Source organism: Blennius ocellaris (assembly GCF_963422515.1).
Source record: "Blennius ocellaris genome assembly, chromosome: 11".
Lineage (NCBI taxonomy): Eukaryota > Metazoa > Chordata > Actinopteri > Blenniiformes > Blenniidae > Blennius > Blennius ocellaris.
The window spans coordinates 25348897-25368886 of record NC_137660.1 but is presented as its reverse complement, the minus strand read 5'-3'; the positions used below and the strand labels follow the sequence as shown (position 1 = coordinate 25368886).

The window sequence follows — 19990 nt, the reverse complement described above, 5'->3', positions numbered from 1 at the left end:
CAGAAGGAGAACGGAAGCTATGCAAAGCTTTCCCTTATAAATAGTTACTGGAGGCAGTGCCTCGATTTTATTCAACGAGTGTGCATTCCATGTATAGTGGATTCCTCAATCCTTTCAATATTTTACACCATCAACTTCACTGGCCTATGAGCATACTTATGCACAGCCATGGGCCACACACACACACACACACACACGCACACGCACACGCGCACGCACACGCACACGCGCACGCACACGCGCACGCGCACGCGCACGCACACACACAAATATATTTAAAATGGTTTGATTATGTGTTGGACTTCCCATTTTTGGCCAGAGCATTCTTTGATTAAAAGTGTCCCCAGTTCGATTTCCAGGCATCTCATCGTTTTGTTGTTCCTTATTTCTTTTCCCTACAACAAGAAAAACAAAAGGGCATAAGAACATTTCTAAATGATTCATGGGAGCATCTTAATAGTACTTGTGATACCTGAGTGAAGTTCCAGTGTATTCCCATTCCTTTCTGTTGGGCCTCTTTGCAGTTGTACAGACCGGGCTCGGATTTACGTTTGCCGACATCAGCTAAGCAGCGATTGTCATTGTATTTGTGGGACTTGATACCACCGATGTAGAACTCACCATTTGCCCTGTAATATATCATCTTTTTTTTTGGGGGGGGGGGGTTGAATTAAACTGAGCAGACAAGCCAGCAGATGACACTTGATTCTTGGGCGCTGCTTCACTTACCTGAGGTCCATAGAAATGGCAGCCGTAGGCAATCGGTGTGTCTCCTGGTACTGGACCTTGGTCTATGCACAGGTTAGACTCAAGATTCTTCATCTATCAGGGACAAATGTGGAGTTAAACATGGGCATGTTCCGCTTTGTCAAATATGCTTAAACAATAAAGGAAAACTCACTCCTCCAAAGGCCAGTATGTTGTCCCAGGGATCCAGTTGAGGGTAGATGTTCTCGAGGTACCATTTGAAAGGTTTACATTTCAGTTGTTCTCGAAGTCTCTTCCTTTCCGAAACGTCTCCAATATCAATTCCATGATTCTGCAGAGGCGGCCAAAAGGTCAACGTGGGTTGATTAAACGTATTCCTTGAATGCCTGAGTATATGAAGTGTTCCTCAAAGAGCTGCTTGCTGCAGCCCCTGACTTCTTTACCTCAAAGGGTATGTTCCAAGCCAAATTGATGTTGTGCTTGTATTCATCCATCCAGACTTCTGCAACCCTCAGGGCGTTTCTCTTCATGGCACCGCTCAGATCCGGCATGTACGGCTTGTGGTTCCTCTCAATGTGGGCGATCTTGGAGCAGGGGACTATTTCAATGCTGCCGCCACATGTCCATACCTACAAGAGCAGAAAGTATACTCAGTTTATTGGCCAAAAATCCAACTTTTCCTTGCTTTTCAGCCATTTGACTATTGGATCATAGGAGCTGCATTTAGAATCTGCTCTGTCTGTGTGAGCCGGACTGGCTCCGCCCACACATGCCCATCTTGGGTAGAGGGGGAAGTACTTCCTCTCTTGGTGTCATGTGCCTGAGCAGAGCAGCCTAAACCCTTGATGACACTATAAAGGGTTTGATTTCTGATTTGCTCGTTGGAACACACTTTATAAAAATTGAAACACCCCAAGGAGAATGAGGACAAACTTTCACTTCAGGGATGTCATTCCAGGTATGGGGATGATTATTACTGTTGAAAAACCATTAGATTATGAATTTGACATAATATGACACCTTTAATTCTATTAATGTGTTGGTGAACACTCAAGTTTTGGTAGTTTGAAACTGGAACTTCACTCACACGAATTCCCAGCTCAACATTTTCTCCGCCGTACACCTTCATCCCTTCGTCCAAGCCTCCAATTTCTCCAAGAAACTCCCTGTCGGCAACTAGAATCCCCATGACGGACGGACTCCTGAAGAGAAGGACGATAACCGTGACCACAGACACAAACTGTCCCCCTGTGCTCTATGCCCACAAGCCGCCGTGAACGTCCAGCAATCTGTCTTGATTTCAGTTCAACTTACTTCCCGGGTAATGAACCGTCGTTCTTCTGATAATACTCTGGCCTAAAACTCTCATACATGCACCACAGGGCCCAGTCGAAGGCATGAGATGCAGAAAAGTATTTGACGACTTTGAGATCGTCAAAGTTGACTCTGTCAAACACGGGAGACACCACCACCGTCCGGTCCGCTTTGATCCGTGTCAGCATTGGTTCGGCCCTGTGTGTGGGCGGAGACGCGCAGTTTAGTTCAGATCGACTTCCGTTTAGAAATCAACAAAGGTCAAACTTGCCTCATAAAATTAAGACCGTGCAACAAGACTGAGATAATGAGTTTTGACATTAAGGAGGCATCAAACGGAGTGAAAAAGCATTGATTTTACATTTTAGTTTGCACTGCAAAGTTTTGAAAACGATGTCTGTTTACACTTTACAGGGACACCTCAAACACTGAAATGTAAGTACTTAGCTTGCACGGCCACCAGTGGGCACTGTTTAGTTTTTTTTTTTTTTAAAGAAATCACGCATATATTAAAGCGCATGTTCTCTGCAGCAAACATTAATGGTGATTACAGAGTGCCATTACGGGGGACTCCGTTTCAGAAATGTTTTTTCACAGTTTCCACTTCCCAGTTTGGGTGCAGTTTTCAAAAAAAGAACAAAAAACCAAAAACCAAAAAAATTAGTTGCATTTTCAGTGACAAAGCACCACTGTCATACAAACAAAACATTTGAAAACTTTTTTTTTTTTTTTTAAAAGTGCAAAATAACCCAACATAATTTACAACGTTTACCCCTCTTGTATATAGGCCTAATGTGAAAGGCTGTCCTAGACACTGGCAAGTTAGATAAATAAGTCCCAATGCTTTTTAAGGTTTTTTTTTTTTTTTTTACACAAACTGAGTAAACAATTGCAACAGGATCAGCCTGCTTCTTAATATTTCCCAAGTCAGCTTGGGAAATACAGCTTCATGAACCAATCGAGACATTTGAAGATTGTCCTCAGATCCACCCTCATTACGCAAGGTGCTTATTTTCTCAAAGGAACTGCTCAGACTATTGCGTTGCAAGCAGACGGGGTCATTTCACAATGCGTATGCGCGTGCGATGATTGTAATGATTCAGCAAAAATAACCCAATATATAAATCCTGGTTAAAGTGTTTTAACCCAGCCAGCAGTAAACCTGGAAATTGTGTAAAAATCTTATTTTGAGATTAATATACTTTAGAATAGTCCATCCATCTGTCTGTCTATGTATAGTTGAGACAAGAGTGCACTTGGGAGTTTTTTTGTCTCAGTCCTACCACAACTTGTGGACTTCGATGTGTGCGTCCAGGATGGCCACCACGTCGGCGGTAGCGGCTCGCCATCCCGACGCTCGGGCGTGGGCGAGACCGTACTGCACGGTGTGCCTCACCCGGACAAAATGGACACTGGGGTTTTCTTGCTCGAGCGCCTTTATGAATGCATCCAGGTTCTCCTTCAGGTCCTCTGAATCAAAGAGGCAAATAATTACATGGATTAGGGAATAACTCATAGTAAGCAATGGGCGTGTTCGACTTGAAGGTGTATAGAAGTGGGATAATGGTGACGTCTAGTATTTAGGGCCCAATGGTGTTTGTGGCATTTTACAACTGCAGCAGTAAGGTAATGCACAACCACAAGCCTTATATGGCTCAAGAGCTGCAAGAACACAAACTCCACCAGCTCTCTGTAAAATCCATTACTTATTTGGTTAATGTAAACATCTAATAACATCTAAAACTACATGATGCCACCCAACTTATACATATTAGGTTAAAATCTGGTTTTCATAATTTTGTAGATAACTTTAAAGTAAAAAGAACTAATTTGCATTTCTTTATAAAGAGCAACATGGCAGAAGCACCTTCATACAAGTATGCGTTTTTAAATGAGGTCAACTGAATTTGCTTTGGAAATAACCTGAACCAAATATTTTTTTAAAGAAAATTCTTCTAATTTACAGGTTGAAAAGAGAAATTTGGCTGAAAAGCTGCAGGTCAGGTTCAACTTTCTCCATTGCCATCTTTAAATGCACATAAACGGAATTGAGAATTTTCAAAATGTTTCCAGGTTTGTAAATGTTCATACATGTTTAGATATGCTCATATTTCTTAATGAAAATGAGCAGCTTATTTTGCACTTCTTTGTCGGGGTTTCTTTCTAAACATTCTAAAATGCTTTGATGTATTTGATAATACACCCGATATACCTGTCATTTCCAGTAAATCAGCACCGAAACGCATTCATTTTCTAAATGGGACTTAAGGAAGCATCTGCTTGTATTTGTTTACAAGTATATTAATAGAATAGTCTTAAAAGGTGCACTCTTTTCACTACCTGTTGAAAAGAACTCCAATGCTTCACCACTTGGGGGCTCTCTAGTCACTAGCCGTTTAATAGAACTTTAATATTTTATCCCTGGGGGCCTCAATCTAAAAGTTGATTGTTGTAATGTGGTATATAAACACAAATGAAGTCAACTTGGCTGAACTCAAATAATAATGAGGAGCCCCACCTAAGAAAGTCATAAACACTGTAAACCACACATGGATTGTGAAATTTGTGCCATCGGCTACATTTCCAACCCCCCAATGCAAATGAACAGATTTGTGGTGAACGCGTGTGTGTGTTTGCACATGGTAATCATCGCTGAAGCAATATACCATTAGAGCTGTTGTCATCCACCATTATAATCTCCTTCAGCAGGTTTGGCGGTGTGCGGTCGATGATGCTGCGCAGGGCTCTTTTGAGCACAGACAAGGCTTCGTCCAGGTAGATCAGTATGACTGCCAGACTGGGGAGCTCCTTGGGGTAACTCTTGTTCAGACATCTAGGTAGGAAAAAGAAAGTGTGTGCGATTCAGGTGCGAGGACGGCGTTGATTCTTGAGTGAAATAAAAAATGTACCTCTCGTGTCTGGTGTCCGGGAGAGGGCGATCGAGAGGAATGCGATCGCTGAGAAAAACATTGTAGCCATACTTTAAAAACAAAGCATGTGCTTCCGTTTTGTCGTCCATCGACAGGTTCGATCCCCACGTTTTGAACAGAGGGGATATTGAGAACCAGTTAGCGGCTTTCAACAGTTTCTTCAGGGGGAATTTCTTATCTTTCTTATCTTCTGGCTGTTTGGCACTAGCAGCATTTCTCTGTTTGTCTCCGTCCTCCAGAAGTTTCTGCATCCGATCCTGCTTTTTCTCGAAGGTTTCCACCACTTTGGCTTCACGGATGTGAGAGGTAAAGGATGACAAAAACAGATGTGTAAGACATGAGTACAAGACAATGCGTATTCTTATAAGAAGCACCTTGTTTCACACAGTCGCACTATAGCAACGCTCAGGTTTTGCCGTGATATTTAGAACTATTTATGTCAGCTAAATAAACTCCAAGAATGCTTTAAATGTGGGGAAAAGCCTACATAACAAGGGGTGTAGCTTCAAGTGGAGCAGTACTTAAAAATACGCTAAAATTATAATTTTGCTCTGCTGAATGTGCTTCGGATTTTGTAAATAGCTTCTTGTCTGCAGTGAGAAAACCAGATGTTACCTAATCTTCTACCACATGACTTTATTTTGGAAGGTCAAAATATTGAAATGACCGAACACAAGCAATAGTTACTTTATAAACCTTTACTTTAAAAAAGAAAATCACACAAATGATTCATCAATAAATTAGAATAGTATTTTGTTTTCCTAGGTTGGCATCTCTGCCATTCATTGGAGCTGGTGGCTCTTCATCCATCTTTCTGGCTGGCACAGAAAAAATAAGGACACAAAACATTTGAATGGATCATATGGTTCTCTGTATGTATTAATGTTATATCTAAGCATACCTACATTATTTTGACCGCCGACCTCAATCTACTCTCCACTTTTCCCCATAGCAGGTGATGGAAAATAAACACTTTGAATCGAGTCAGCTCTGCGTAAGCTTACCAAGTACACAATAAATTCAATAATAAGTACACGGAGGTCTTATCTAGCCTACCATAGGACATATTTCACGAAATAAACTTTTTAATTGTATCACTGGTTGTCACTCCCGCCCACAATGAGCAGGTAACAAGGAGCGGTGTTGTGATGCGCCCCGTCGGGGGTCAAGCAGAGAGCAGGAAATTGGGGCCCATTTAGAATTCTTATGAAACATGGATAAATGATGTAAATTATATTTGATGAAGAATATTATAATTAAAACAAGTTTCCTTATTTTTCATTTTAATCTATTGATCTTAATTACTCCTGGGGGCTCAGTTGGCGCCCCCCAATGATAGCAGCGCCCAGAGCATTTGCCTACAATTCATATGCCACGGGCAGGCCCTGGTCAGGCTGTGTGGAATTATTAGATTAATTAAGATTAATTAAAAATACACAAATCTATCATAGATAGAATCACTTAATTTACTCCCTTTCAAGTTAATTATCACACAAGATATATATATATATATATATATATAGAGAGAGAGAGTATAAAGAGGACTATGAATGAATAAAACTCACAGAGTTTGTTGAGGTTTTCCTCCAGATCCGAGACCCTTCGGCCGCTTCGTGACGTCTCCGCTCCATACTTCTGTTTGTCCACTTGATACTCCTGTCGAACCTTGAGGAAAAAGCCCACGTACAGCACGAGCCCGACGCCAAACAGCGTGGCGAGCGGCCGCTTCAAACTCGCCGCTCTCATGCTGACGCGCGCGCGGACACAGCCTGTAGCGAGAACCTCCGCTCGCGCGCTCAGGGACGCGTCTTTAAACGCTTCGGTCACGTGGGAGGCCTCGCAGTAGGGATGGTGGGGATGTCTGAGCACACATTATGCACACCTGGATCACTAACCTGCGAGATGACGTCACACGCTACCTGGGCGCACACATCCAGGTGAGGCCGACACACGAACTTGTGTTTTTAATCTATTTCTTCATTATTTGGATCAGTGTTGGACCGACACGTTCATGCCAGAGGGCTGTAAAGGTTTATTCATTGTTTATTTATTATTAAAAGTTTTTCTTTGTTGTGGTGAAGAGTATACGCGATGTAAATGGCTATATTTTCACAACCGAAACAATTTCTACTGAAAATGAGTGCAATATCAACATAATTTGATCTATATTGCGTTTGTATAATTTTAAAAAATCGTTTTAATGCAACTTTGTGGCGCAAAATACAGTGAAATGTCTAAAAAGCCTTTCCTATAGCTGTTGTATGATGGTGTATGTTTGGACAAATTCACCTTGGCAGTATGTCTTTGATACCAATTCCTGTACCTGCCATGGTTGCAGGGCACAAAGATTATTATTTTTGGCGGCAGTTTAATAGTCCTTTAAAATCAGCCAGCCAGCAACGTGACAAGTGAACTGAATCAGAAAGCCATTTTTAAGGTTCACTATCATACACAATATGGTCAGTCTTTTTCCAGTCCCAGACAAAAGATTCAATAAAACAATAATAAGATATAAGGTTATTGCCTTGTATCATCTTTTCCAATTCTCACAGTTGAGGTACTGGAGACTCTGCTGTTTGGAAACCTCTTTTTTAAAATGACTTCAAAAATGATGTATTGATCCAGACAGCCATAGAGTCTATCTTTTGGAAAACGTGGTGTCAAACTAAAATAACCACTATTGTACAAAAGCGTGGGTTTAAAGATAATCAATGAAGCCATCTCTAGATAAGTTCCACTTTCAGATCTTACAAGAATAGATTGTTTTTAAACAAAAATTCTTTATTGTGTAACAAAATAAAGGAAAACGTAAAAAGTGATTCCACTTAGAAACATTGCAAATCCCATATTAAAATTAAACTCAACTTGTCACTAGGTGCTCTATCGTCCAGCTCTGTCCACTGCACCGCTGAATGATCAGCTCATAGTCAGAAGCTTCTCCCTGAGCGAGCTCAAGGCACCGGCCTGAACCTCTGTTTCTGATGGCTTCGCCCTGAAGAGGTTGAATGGGGATGAGCAGTTTGAATGTTTGAGATTCTGGGATACTGAAACGGAACATAAAGCGGTCTAAATGATAAAGGTCCTTACTTGTTTGAAGTCCCAGTGCATGTTGAGCGAGTTCAGCTTGGCCACCTGGCAGTCCTGCAGGGTGGGGCTGCTTCCCGAACCCGGATCAATCAGGCAGCGGTTATTATTGTATTTGTGAGATTTAATCCCTCCCACATAAATCTCACCGTCTGTGTTGTAGTAGCAGAGCTGTGGGAAAGAAAGAAAAAATAAGTCATGAATTATTTGATCTCTAACCATTTTGATATAATGCTAATTACCTGTGGCGCCTGGCGGTGGCACCCGTAGAGGACGGGGATGTTTCCTGGAATGGCTCCCTGGTCCACACACAAGTCCATAAATAGGCTGTTTCTCAGCTGCAACATCACAGTTTGATGTTCGCTTCGTCAGAGCTTAATCGCAATAGTTGGTGCGGATAAAATGTTTGTAATTCTCAACTTACCACACCATACCCCAAGAGGTTATCCCACTTTTCCAGATGTGGATAGACTTGGTCAACGTACCACTGGAAAGGTTTACAGTTCAACTTTTCTTTGAGCTTCTTCTTCTCAGAAATATCACCAATATCAATTCCATGGTTCTGCATGTCGAATGGACAATCAAAATGTATGCATTAGGTTTTGACCTTTTTAAGCCCGTAATGATCATAATTCTTATACTGTGGCTTATGTATCTGCCACAGATTTGTAAACATATTGGCAGGTTTAAAAATGTAACAACAGTGGACAAGTGTCTTAGCTGCTGAGAATATTGAATTTAATATTCGGTCTTTTTATTTTCCTTGTCCTCTGATAAAAAAAGAAGCAAGGAAATTGATACTGTTAAGATGGAAAACCTGTATTCCTCCTTCCCACTCAAACTGCATTAGGGAGGTGCTTTTTTTTTTCTTAAACTGACAAAAAAGCAACAACAAAAAAAGCATTATGCAATCACTTTTGGGATGTTACTATTTTGCAATCAATCACCAGAATGAAATAAATAAATATATTGCCACTTGATTAAACTTACTCATCTTTACAGCCTAAAGCGTTGATGTCAACCGCATATTACAAAGTTTAAATTTGAACTTTAAACTCATGCAAAGAAGTGTACCAACCTTCAAAGGAAGGTTCCAGGCGATTAAAACGTTTTTCTTATAGTCATCCAACCACATTTCTGCAACCCTCAAGGCGTTTCTCCTCATGACGATGTTGAGGTCGGGTGCATATGGTTTATGGGCCCTCTCAATGTGAGCAATCTTGGAGCACGTCACGACCTCCACGCTTCCTCCACACAGCCACACCTGAAAGGTGGGAGTCCAAACTGTTGCGAGTGAATATGTAAACTCGTAGCCACCTAGCTGCGACATCTAAGTGGCTAGAGAACTCACCCGAATCCCCAGTTCCACGTTTTCCCCTCCGTAAACCGTCATCCCACCGTCCAGGCCGCCAATCCCGCCGAGAAAGTGTCTGTCTGCCGCGAAGATTCCCATAATGGAGGGACTCCTGCTTGCCAGAGCACAACACTTCTGCTTAGCATGTTTTGATGGGAAATATAACACAGAGGCAATTCCACTAATGTAGACTGACTTGTACCCATTGGAATTAATCAATTTGCGCTTGAACTGCTAACTGACTTTATTTATTATCAGCGGTTATTCCACCCAGGTTTTAGTTACACTTGACAGTATCTGTTTATTTCTTTGTTGTTTGTCAGTCCTTCATATAACACTTTTTTCCTTTTTTAAAAAAAATGTAAATTTGAGCAGATTTAGCCTGCTTAAACATTTTAGCCAAGAGTGTTTTTGAAAATAATCCAGGTGTGCAATTAAAATTTAAGAAAGATAAAAAAATAGGGTGACAATTCATCTACATATGATTTTCAGAAAGCTTCAGAGAAATTAATTAGTAGGTTCTGTTTAATGTCAAAGTTTGATTGACGTTCAGTATTATAACGACTGATGTCGTCTCACGTCTCTCGTACTTCCCGGGCTGCGATTTGTCGTTCATCTTCGACCAGGCGGGACTGAATCTCTCATACATGCACCACAACGCCCAGTCGAAGGCATGAGCAGATGGGCTATATCTTTCCACGTGTAGGTCATCAAAATGGACATTATCAAACACAGGCGAGACCAACACTGTCCTGTCAGCTTTGATTCTGGCCAGCAAAGGTTCTGCCCTGCAGGACGAAGGGGAGAGAGAACCTTTTTTTTTTGAACCAATACAGGATTTAAACAGAATGTAAAACAAGTTGTGATTTAATCCAGAGACTCACCATCCCACAGTGGCTTCAATATGTGCGTCTAAAATGGCCACGACGTCAGCTGTCGCCGCCTTCCACCCGGAGTTGCGTGACTGGGACAAGCCCATTTGCTTCTTGTGGCGAATTTTCTTTATGAGTCCAGGTCTCTCTTTGTGTATCTGATCTATGTAGTCTTCTAATTGTGTATTCAGGTCGTCTGAAAACGTTGTCCACAGTCAGATGTGCTGTGAATGAATTAATTATGTTCTACAGTTTTTCATGTGGGTTTTCTCATTCAATATAATCCATTGTTAGTCCAACTTCAATAGAATAGCAGTATTTTACTAAAGTATCTTTTTGTCATCACACATTAAGACCAGTGCTCCTTCTTTGATATATAGATTGAACACTGCAGAGGGGTATCGTTTTGGAGAATCTGTTAGACTAAGTCTCCGTTTACACGACAACGGATACAGTGGATCCGCACACCGTTGTCGTGTCATCGGACCCCCCTCAAAAGTGAAGAAAGTTCTGCGGATACACTCGTATCCGTTGTCGTGTAAACGAGGGCTAAATGACATAAAGTCATTGTGATTTGAGGTGCGACACGACGACATGCGAAACACAGACGTCTTGGTGTTGTGGAACCACAGTCGGACTTACTGTAGGTGCTGCAGTCGTCCACCAGGACGATTTCCTTCAGCAGGCGCTGCGGCGTGTGCGTGATGATGCTTCTTATCGCCCGCTTAATGATAGAAAGAGCCTCATTTACGTAGATCAGTATCACGGCGATGCTCGGCAGGTCTTCAGGATATTTCTTCGCCAGACATCTAAATGGTGTCAGATCTCAAACCGTTATTATATAGGCGTGCATGTTTCATTTAGCACCAATTGGACACGAGACAACAACATGAAACATTTAAGACTGTGGGTTTTTAAGACAAAACAATCCCCTCAGTCCCCAAAATCACTTCTTCTCCCACCTTCTATCTCTTGTGTCTTGCAGCTTTCTGTCGAGGGGTAACCGGTTACTGAGGAAAACATTGTAGCCATAAATCTGAAAGAGGCCTTCGGCCTCCTCCTGCTCTTTTTCCTCAAGGCCGTCGCCCCATCTGGTAAACAGCGGCGAGTCAGGGTATAGCTTTGGCATCAGGACCTTCTCGTCTTCTTTGACCTCATTGGGAACAATTTCCTGGGAAGTCTTCCAACTCTGTACCTTCATGAAAGCGGCTTTTGTTCATGTTGGAGAATAAAATAGGATCAGATGTGTTGATCAGTTTAGAAGCTAGTCTCTTAAACTTACATTCAACCTCTCAATCTACACTGCTTGTTTAGAGAAACTCGGAAAGATAAACTATGGTGGCAAGTTACCAACTTACTTTTTCTGCTAAAATATTACATTTTATGATGAATTTTTAGTTCTATTCCCAACATGTGAACAGAAATATCTGTATTTTTCCTCCCCACGTTCTGAAAAACTTGCTTGAGTTAGAGTGAAATGATTGACAGAAGGCACAGAAGTATCTACAGGTTTAAGTTCATACACCGTGGGTCCCTGAGCAAGACCCTTGGCCCTGCGATAAAACAAACAAACAAAAAAAACACTCTGAGAATATCAGGTAAGGTGGATTCTCTGTGTGTTTCCACAGGAGGGAGTTTAAACTTGTATAGTTCCACCACTGAACTCTACTTTCTAATGTTATCTTCTCATATACATATATATAATAAAGAGCATAATCATAAAAATTTTGTGTAATTCAAAACCTTTATATACAAAAGACCACATTCAAGGGGTTGACATAAAATTTTTTCCCCTCACTGACTATCATGCTTTATTAAAGATAATACTTTATTTATTATTGAAAACTTAAATGATTGTTAAGAGTAAAGGTAATTACTTTTGGGAAATAACAAACTAGTATATTTGTGACCTTCACAGGTGCATTTGCCTTTCATTTGGAATGTCGGAATAAAATCGGTTCGTTCTGCGCACACACACACACACACACACACACACACACACACACACACACACACACACACACACACACACACACACACACACACACACACACACACACACACACACACACACACACACACACACACACACACACACACACAGACGAGTTCTGCTTTGAAACAACCCGGTACTCACCCAGGTGGTTAATTTTCTGTTCAAGCCGATCCAGCTTACTCCTCACATCTTCGTCATCAACATATTTCCCTCCTCTCAAGCTGGTCATTGTGTAGACGAGAACATAAATGGAGACTAAAAAGATTCCAATTTCTCCGGTTTTTCGTATATATGTCCTCATGTTGTGTGTGTGTGTGGTTTAAAAAAAAAAAAAATGCCGTCTTGCCCTTCTAACAGCTCTCCTTCATGAGCAGTTTAGAACTGGTGTCTTGCAACACTGGACATCTTATCTAAAAGATAACATTTATAACCATGAAACCTTTAACAGTTCCTTCTGTTCTGATTTGTTAAATCAATAAAAAAACAGAAATAAGTGGCTGGCGAAGTTGCAAATATATCAATGCATTGGTTTAGAGGAGAGAAAATCAAACATCTTGTATGGTGACATCCTGAGCAAAGCAAAACATGGAATGCTGTCATTTGTTCAACTATCAAAATCATGTTCTTCTTTTATTGCTGGTAATTAATGTAAATCACAGTTACTTTATGTTCCTGCTTGAAAATCACGTCACTTCCTAGATAGAGCTGCTCAGGCACGTTTAATCTAACAATAGTTGGAAAGTGTTTGGATCAGTATGATAGCTGTAAATAGTATATGTATGTAGCATTAACAAGGGTATTCTCTGCTGTTGCCACTTTGACTGTTTCAAAGTACAACGTTACTAAAGCAAAACCACCCTCCTTTTGATTTGTGACAGCTTTATTGTTTTACTGTGATGACGATAAGAACCATTGTGTAATTAGTGATGTGAGCAATGAAGTAATGTTCACATCTGAATCATTCAAACGTCCATATAGCAGCATTATAATTATTAGTTGGAAATTATTTTGCAGTATTGAATATACTGGAATGTTTGTGTTTTTTCACGGGTAATGAAGCTCAGTAATAAATCTGGTCTGGTAACAACAGCTTGGAGTTATAAGCCAGTCGAGGCAACACTGTGCAAACGTTGACAAACTAATAACAACACCATCCACCATATTTAAACACAAGAGTAACTCCCAATGTCTCAAACCAAATGGAAATAAAACTGGATTAAACTTGAAAGCTGCCCATTTCCTCCAACGGTCTTGCAGAGCTTCTGCTTAGAATAACACACACACCAATGTCCCATTAATGCTGAAAAACAAAGCCTATAATTATCTCATAAATGCACAAAAACAGCTGAATTTTTAAAAATATTTTTTTATAATTAATTTTTTTCTCATAATCATGAGATAATTATATCATTTATCCAGAAAAGGCTAAGTACTGATACTTATAGGTATACTGATTTTTTTTTTCTTCCACTGAGGGCCCCACACAGGAACATACACACACAGCAGAGCCACTCACAATGTAATGTATCAATATAGATTTTCGTTTTTAAATTCAAATTAATTGCTGCAAATATGCCATCAAATTATCCCCCCATATTCCACTACCAGTATGGACTGCTGATTCAAGCTGGGAAAATTCATGCCACCATGTTGTTTATTCTTTTTTTTTGCGTGCATGTTGTTTATTCTTAATTCTGACACTACGATTTGAACAAGACAGGAGCTCAGACCTGGACAATCAAAGGTCTGACAACATTGACCTTGACCCTGACAGCTGGGATGCACTCCAGCCACAAGGTTAAGTTTGGATATAATTGAATGGAAAATCCATGATATAAATTTTTTTATTTTTTATTTGAAGCATGTAACCAGGGTAGTAATGGATTACTGAGCAAGATTACAATAGAAAATCAGGAATAAACTAGAAATGCAGCTGTCACATGCGCCGTCCACTGGCATGGCGACACATTCAGTTAGATCTGCAACAACAAATCCACACCCGAAACGACTCATTGCCATGGATTCTGCAGCCAGCTGCTCTCGTCATGGCTGCTCCCTTGGATTATAGTCCTATCATTTATTGGTCTGGCCCACTTGAGATCAAATTGCACCTTATGTGGCCCCTGAAGTAAAGAAAGAATAAGAAACTGTATGATAGTGACTCACTACTGCCACCTGTGGTCTTGTGAGGCAGCGCAACTCCAATGTCACAGAGTACACATGTGAAGCAGTGTGTCATGTCTCAGCATTGTGCTCATTATCAGCACTCAATTACTGTTTAAAAAAACAAAAAACAGTCGAGACAAAAACATAATCTTAGGACAATTCTTTATGTACAGAATAGGGTGAAAGACAAAGCCTCCAAAGTGGATTTCTCATGGTGTACTTTTAGTAGTTGACGGTTTTGGCTGGCTTGGTCTCGTCCAGCTCCGCCTCCAGGTAACGGAAGCCGCGGTGGCGGCGCAGAATCTCGATTGCTTTCTGTTCTACGGTGGCTGGAGTGATGCCGAGATCCTCCAGGCCGGGAAGTCCCGGGTACTTCATATCCGTTGCGTGAAACTGGAAAAGAGAAGCAGTTTGTTTTTTTTAAAGTACAAACAAAAGGGATGGTGGGTCGATGAGTTTCCATGTAAATATTTGGCTTATTTTACCCTGTCCACTTTGTCCGGGGTCGTCCAAGGCTCGAACGGGTTCATTGCGAAAATCTGGGCAGCCAGCCTGAAGAAGAAGCGGAGACGGTGTTAGACGTCGGAAGCCTGTTTTAATCACGTCCGGTGTGCACATCAACAGCAAGAGCTTCGACAAATGTCAGCGCCAAGTAAACAGAAAAGTGTCTCATCAAGCAGTCGACGTGTAAAAAAGGCTGAGCGGCGGTCGCTGGACTCTTACTGGTAGAAGGGGCGAGGCAGCGGGTACGGCACAAACTGTCTGTGCGCCACGGCGTAGATGTATTCCACCAGGTCGTGGAGGAGGTAACGGTTGGGACTAGACCAAAAAAACAACAACAACAAAAAAGACAAGACATTCAAAGAGTCTTTTAGGAGAATTCGTCACTTTATAAGGCTGTAAAATAAAGACACAAAATTCTGATCAAGCTGCTTTTAATAGTTTTCTTACAAAAATGGTACTGATGTAAGAAAAGAAAATAATTGGAAACCATAACATCCTTATACTTATGTAGCCTTTTGTTTGTCGTAACAAAGAATTAGATTTTTAAAATTTGAAATGTATTGGAAGCTGTTCAATGTATTTTAGTGTCGCCTTTAAATGCATATAGATTCTTTTTTAACATTAGTTCAGTGACAAATGCAGAAAAATAGGTGTAAAAGGAGTCGTGGAGGAAAAATGTTTGTTTTCACACCCTCACTTTTGATAAACAAAACCTTTTTTTTTAGTATTATGTACAGTTCGCATGGTGTCCCACCCAGGATATACGTTGTCCTTGCTGTTGAAATGTAAAACTGGTTTCGAGAAGAAAACGTGCATTTACTGTAAAACCAAACCACTAAATCTGCTCCATAAAGTTTTCAGAATTAGTTCCAACTCTTTAAAAAAAAAAATCAAGATTAAAGTGTTTTTTTGTTTTTTGTTGACGTGACTTCCTACCCGACGAGTGCGAAGGTCTTCCCGTTAGCGTCTGGGTCTTTGACAGCGTTGATGATGGCTTGGGCCACATCCACCACCTGAGACACGAAAAAAACACAGTGATTGTAACTTGGTGAATCAAAATGAAGCAAGGAATCTGCTTGTTAAAGTAGGCGATGACTGGACACACCCAATAGAAAAAAACAAAAAAAACCAAATCCCTTACAGTAAAATAAAGTATGGCAAAAGCTCTCAGTATCGTCCAACCTGTTTGGCCTCCTCTCTGAACACTCCACAGCTGCAGCCCCCCAACCTTTTTTGCGCCACGGACCGGTTTAATAACGTCATTAACTTGGCTTTTTAATACGTTTCCTCATCTGTTTTTACTGTGAAGCACTTTGTGACTCTGTGTTTGGGAAAAGCGCTATACAAATACAATGTACTTACTTAATTACTTACTTAATGTCAGACAATATTTTCACGGACCGGCCTTTAAGGCGTGGTGAATCCACTGTGTCTCATAGTGAGCTCTGAGCTTGATATAAAATAAATAATGATAATAAAAATACCATCAAAACAATCTGTTTATTAAAGCGATAAAACAAGTCATTAACTACAATTAATCAGAGAAGCTAACAGTTGAGACAGAACGCGATCACAACACTTCTGTTCTCATGAAAGCTTCCATAATTATATATTTGCAATCACTTAGTAGTGCGTTGATGGCAAATGTGGCAGCATTAGAAAAATGGTTTACTTTATAACCATATTCTAACAGGGTTTATCAGTGAAGGATTTACTTTACAAAAGTTCTCCACATCCTTTAGTCCGATTCCAAAGTGATTGTAGAGAAGATATGAGCTGAAATGTGACTATAAGTTAGTTTTTTCCTCACATCTGCACCATAAAACCACGCCACAGATTAAACACAGGTTAACACTGAACAGCCACCCAGTTGAGATGCTTAGGAGTGACTTGTCAGTTAAAATTGAAGATAATTCAGCAATAAGCTGCCTCGCAAACAGAAGTACTGCTTTATAGTATCATTATGAATTGCAGGAGCTGCTTTGCTATTAAAATCACTTACATAAACGGGTTGCTTTACGGTCTTCTTCCCCAGGGAAATGAGCGGGATGGAATTTCCGAACCAGCGCATGTCTGAAAAAGAATAACGCTATTGAGACATGGCACTACTGACTTGAAGGAGGACCATCATTTTACAGGAAAAACAAAACAAAACCAACTCACTTGCGTAGTAGTTGAAGAATCTGTCCTCCCTGCCAAACACCTCCGAGGGCTTCATGATGATGGCATCGGGAAACTCGTCCCTCACTGCAGTCTCTCCTACCGCCTGACACAAAGCAACACAGAGCTATATTTAACCCGTATCAATCTACGTCAGTCTAAGTGGAAGATGTGAGGGGGGGTAGATAAAGCCCTCTACCTTGTTCCTCAGATATTTGGATGGACTGCGTATGTCCGCGTTAAGATGAGACATGTGGACGAATTTCGTGATGCCGGCCTCTCTGGCTGCCTTGGCGATCTGCTGAGGGATGCTCACAAAGACGTCCTCGAACTGGTAGTTCCTTCACAAAAGAGGAGAAGAAACTTCTACCACGGATCCACAAAGTCTGCTTGAAATCCAAAGTTAGCTTCTCGTTAATGACAGAATATAGTTTTCCCGCTACAAAGGAAGCATACCTTGTCTCCCACTCTCTGCCCACCAGGTTGATGACCACATTCGAGTGCTCCAGAGCCCGTTTGATGGACTCTTTGTTCCTTGCATCCCACTCCTAAAACATGTAAGAAACCTGTCATCTAAATGCAAGTATTACATTTTATTTCCAATATTTTTAATTTAAATATTTCACAGTTTTAGAAATGTTGTCAGATTCAGTGAACGTGTAGAAATGTGTCCAACCATGAAAATGATTTGTCCAAGATCACCCATGGGCCGGAAGTACATCAAGTCGTACTGATCGCAGCGGTGAGGGATTACAACCTGTGAGCCCATTCGCCCTGCACAACATCAGAAAATATACACATCTGTAACTTCCCAGTAAATTTACAAGCATATCCACAGAGATAATCTTGACAACCACTATTTTCTCGCTTATTTAGATAACTACAAAACCTGATAAATTTTGGGTTTTTGCAAACTGATTTTTTTCAAGTGAGAAATATAAAAAAAACAACATAGGAATTGCCATGAATACAAAATTCCACGACTACATCATAATCACAGGGCAGGTACGATTTGCTAATAAAGACAACAGTAAATAAACAGCAATGCGGGAATTCTTTTTAAACTCACCCAGCCTGTTGACCACATATCGACCCAGGAAACCAGTGGCGCCGAACACTGTGGCCGCGATCCCGCTTGATGAGGAGCGTCCTCCTTTCCCTTTAGAAATGACAGCATGGTGCTGCGTCCTCCGCTGGACTGTGGTGACCGAGACAGCCGACAATACAGCTGGGGAGCAAGTGCCTGACAGAAGGCGAGAGACACAGTCTGCATCATTGTCTCCCATAAGAAAAATCTATTTTTTGAAATATGCAGGAAGAATCGAAAATACTGCATTTTGTTTATGAAATAAAGTGTGGAATCTCCTTAAGAAGCAAAACACACGCATATCACAGTACAAACTGATGATGGTTATTGGACGTCAGTGTGATACGAAAGCCCTGAATATCAAAAACGTGTTTCCTCACTTTCACGGCCTCCGATATGAACCGGTCTGATGTTTTAACAAACGTTTGCCAAAAATGTTTACCGGAGTCAAAGCTGAAAACAGTCTTTCTTTCTTTCCTGACAACTTTACCCTAAAAGCCTAATGAGCAAAACAAAATTAATCTTCATGCATGCAAACTGAGACTTGATTTTCTCTCGCATGTGTTCCCAGCTTGTGCCATGTGATGGATGCGTGATCTGTCCAGGTGTAATAATCAATCATGAAAATATTAACGTGAAAATAACAATTCCCTTATTGATAGACTTAATTCTTGCAGCCAAAAACGATGATAGTGTTTAGTTTTAGTATTTTGATGTGGCTCGCTATTAAACAGATGTTGCAAATTGAAATGCTCAAACAGCTAAAAAAAACCAACTTAAGATGTACAACTCTGTATTTGAACACCACCAACTTACATTTTGAAATTTAAGAAAAAAGAAGCACGTGGTCCCTTACTTAAAAAGGGCTATATTGAAAATTTTTCACATTGTGTACCTGAATTGAGTGTTTTTTTTGTGCAAGTCCAAACATGAAGGTAGCCATATTTTCGTAATTCCATACACTTTTAAATTATGTTTAAAATGTCTAGATTAATCCCAGAATAAATCGATGACTGAAGGAGCTTTTCAGTCACAGTTGAGTGTAAAACCAACTGTAAACAAGGTAAGGATAGGAAATCAATCGGTAGTAATATTATGTTACAAAGGTGGATTGTTCCAGTAACCTATTGATAAATTAGTACACGTACAAAAAAAGAGAAATTATGTGTTATTTCTCTATATTGTAACCTGCTGTTGTGATGTCATTTGCGTTTTGCTGTTTCCCCTTTTGGGCCACCGTAGTTTACCCAGTAAACAACTTGCAATAATCGTGCATGCTCAGTCACGCTGCACAGGGGAATACTGAATCCATAGTTGTTAATAAAAAAGCGTGTTATTCTAATAGTTATGATTAGAGACTAGTTTTAACTCATTGGTTTCTGACGTTGCTGCATTTTTCACAATCACGACTAAACAGTGCAAAAGGAGCAGTCAACAGATTGGCCTTTATAAAACAAGACGATGTTTGTTCGCATTTAATATTTTAGTAGATCTATTTATTTTGAGTGTTTATAGTAGCTCAGAGCGAACTGAAGCCCTTGCTAGCAGGTTATTAGCCGAAACTGTTAGCAAGGTCACTCAATCCGAGTGTATAATCCACACATGTTGCGACGACACGTGCACAACAATATGCTCCGCAACACGTAATACGTGTTGTTATGTACCTTCTTTCCATGGAAGTGTCATTACTTACTTGCAATCTTTGGAAGGACACTCACAGGACGGCTAGCCAATGCTACGGCCGCCATCTTTCCAACTACGGCAGCCGTTCGGGCCAGAACACTCAGGAGCCAGTACGTCATTGGTCATGTGACA

The 19990-nt window shown here is 40.7% G+C and overlaps 2 protein-coding genes across 2 annotated transcripts; both read right to left on the bottom strand.

The window, feature by feature from the left end:
* Positions 1-275: 275 nt before the first annotated feature.
* On the bottom strand, positions 276-11463 carry LOC308136443 (putative polypeptide N-acetylgalactosaminyltransferase 8; the record flags this gene model as incomplete). The annotated part of the gene is made up of 10 exons (XM_080504780.1): positions 276-395; positions 473-643; positions 730-822; positions 902-1039; positions 1152-1337; positions 1796-1910; positions 2023-2220; positions 3306-3492; positions 4689-4855; positions 11225-11463. The coding sequence occupies 10 exons, from the start codon at positions 11461-11463 to the stop codon at positions 276-278; spliced, it is 1614 nt and encodes a 537-aa protein (XP_080360906.1).
* Positions 11464-14569: 3106 nt separating this feature from the next.
* ndufa9a (NADH:ubiquinone oxidoreductase subunit A9a) lies at positions 14570-19947 on the bottom strand. Its single transcript, XM_080504355.1, has 11 exons — positions 19869-19947; positions 18158-18331; positions 17765-17862; positions 17545-17636; positions 17288-17429; positions 17092-17194; positions 16931-17001; positions 15865-15941; positions 15148-15243; positions 14910-14976; positions 14570-14817 (listed from the first exon to the last, which is right to left on the bottom strand). The coding sequence occupies exons 1-11, from the start codon at positions 19921-19923 to the stop codon at positions 14647-14649; spliced, it is 1146 nt and encodes a 381-aa protein (XP_080360481.1). The 5' UTR covers positions 19924-19947; the 3' UTR covers positions 14570-14646.
* Positions 19948-19990: the final 43 nt, after the last annotated feature.

What these genes read in the sequence shown, in the direction of transcription:
- ndufa9a (XM_080504355.1), bottom strand. Translation starts at nt 19,923, where the DNA reads ATGGCGGCCGTAGCATTGGCTAGCCGTCCTGTGAGTGTCCTTCCAAAG. An exon ending in TTGGACAAATCATTTTCATG is followed by an intron (nt 17,637 to 17,764) that starts GTTGGACACATT and finishes TACATGTTTTAG; the next exon opens with GAGTGGGATGCAAGGAACAA. An exon ending in AAGACCTTCGCACTCGTCGG is followed by an intron (nt 15,244 to 15,864) that starts GTAGGAAGTCAC and finishes TTTTTGGTCTAG; the next exon opens with TCCCAACCGTTACCTCCTCC.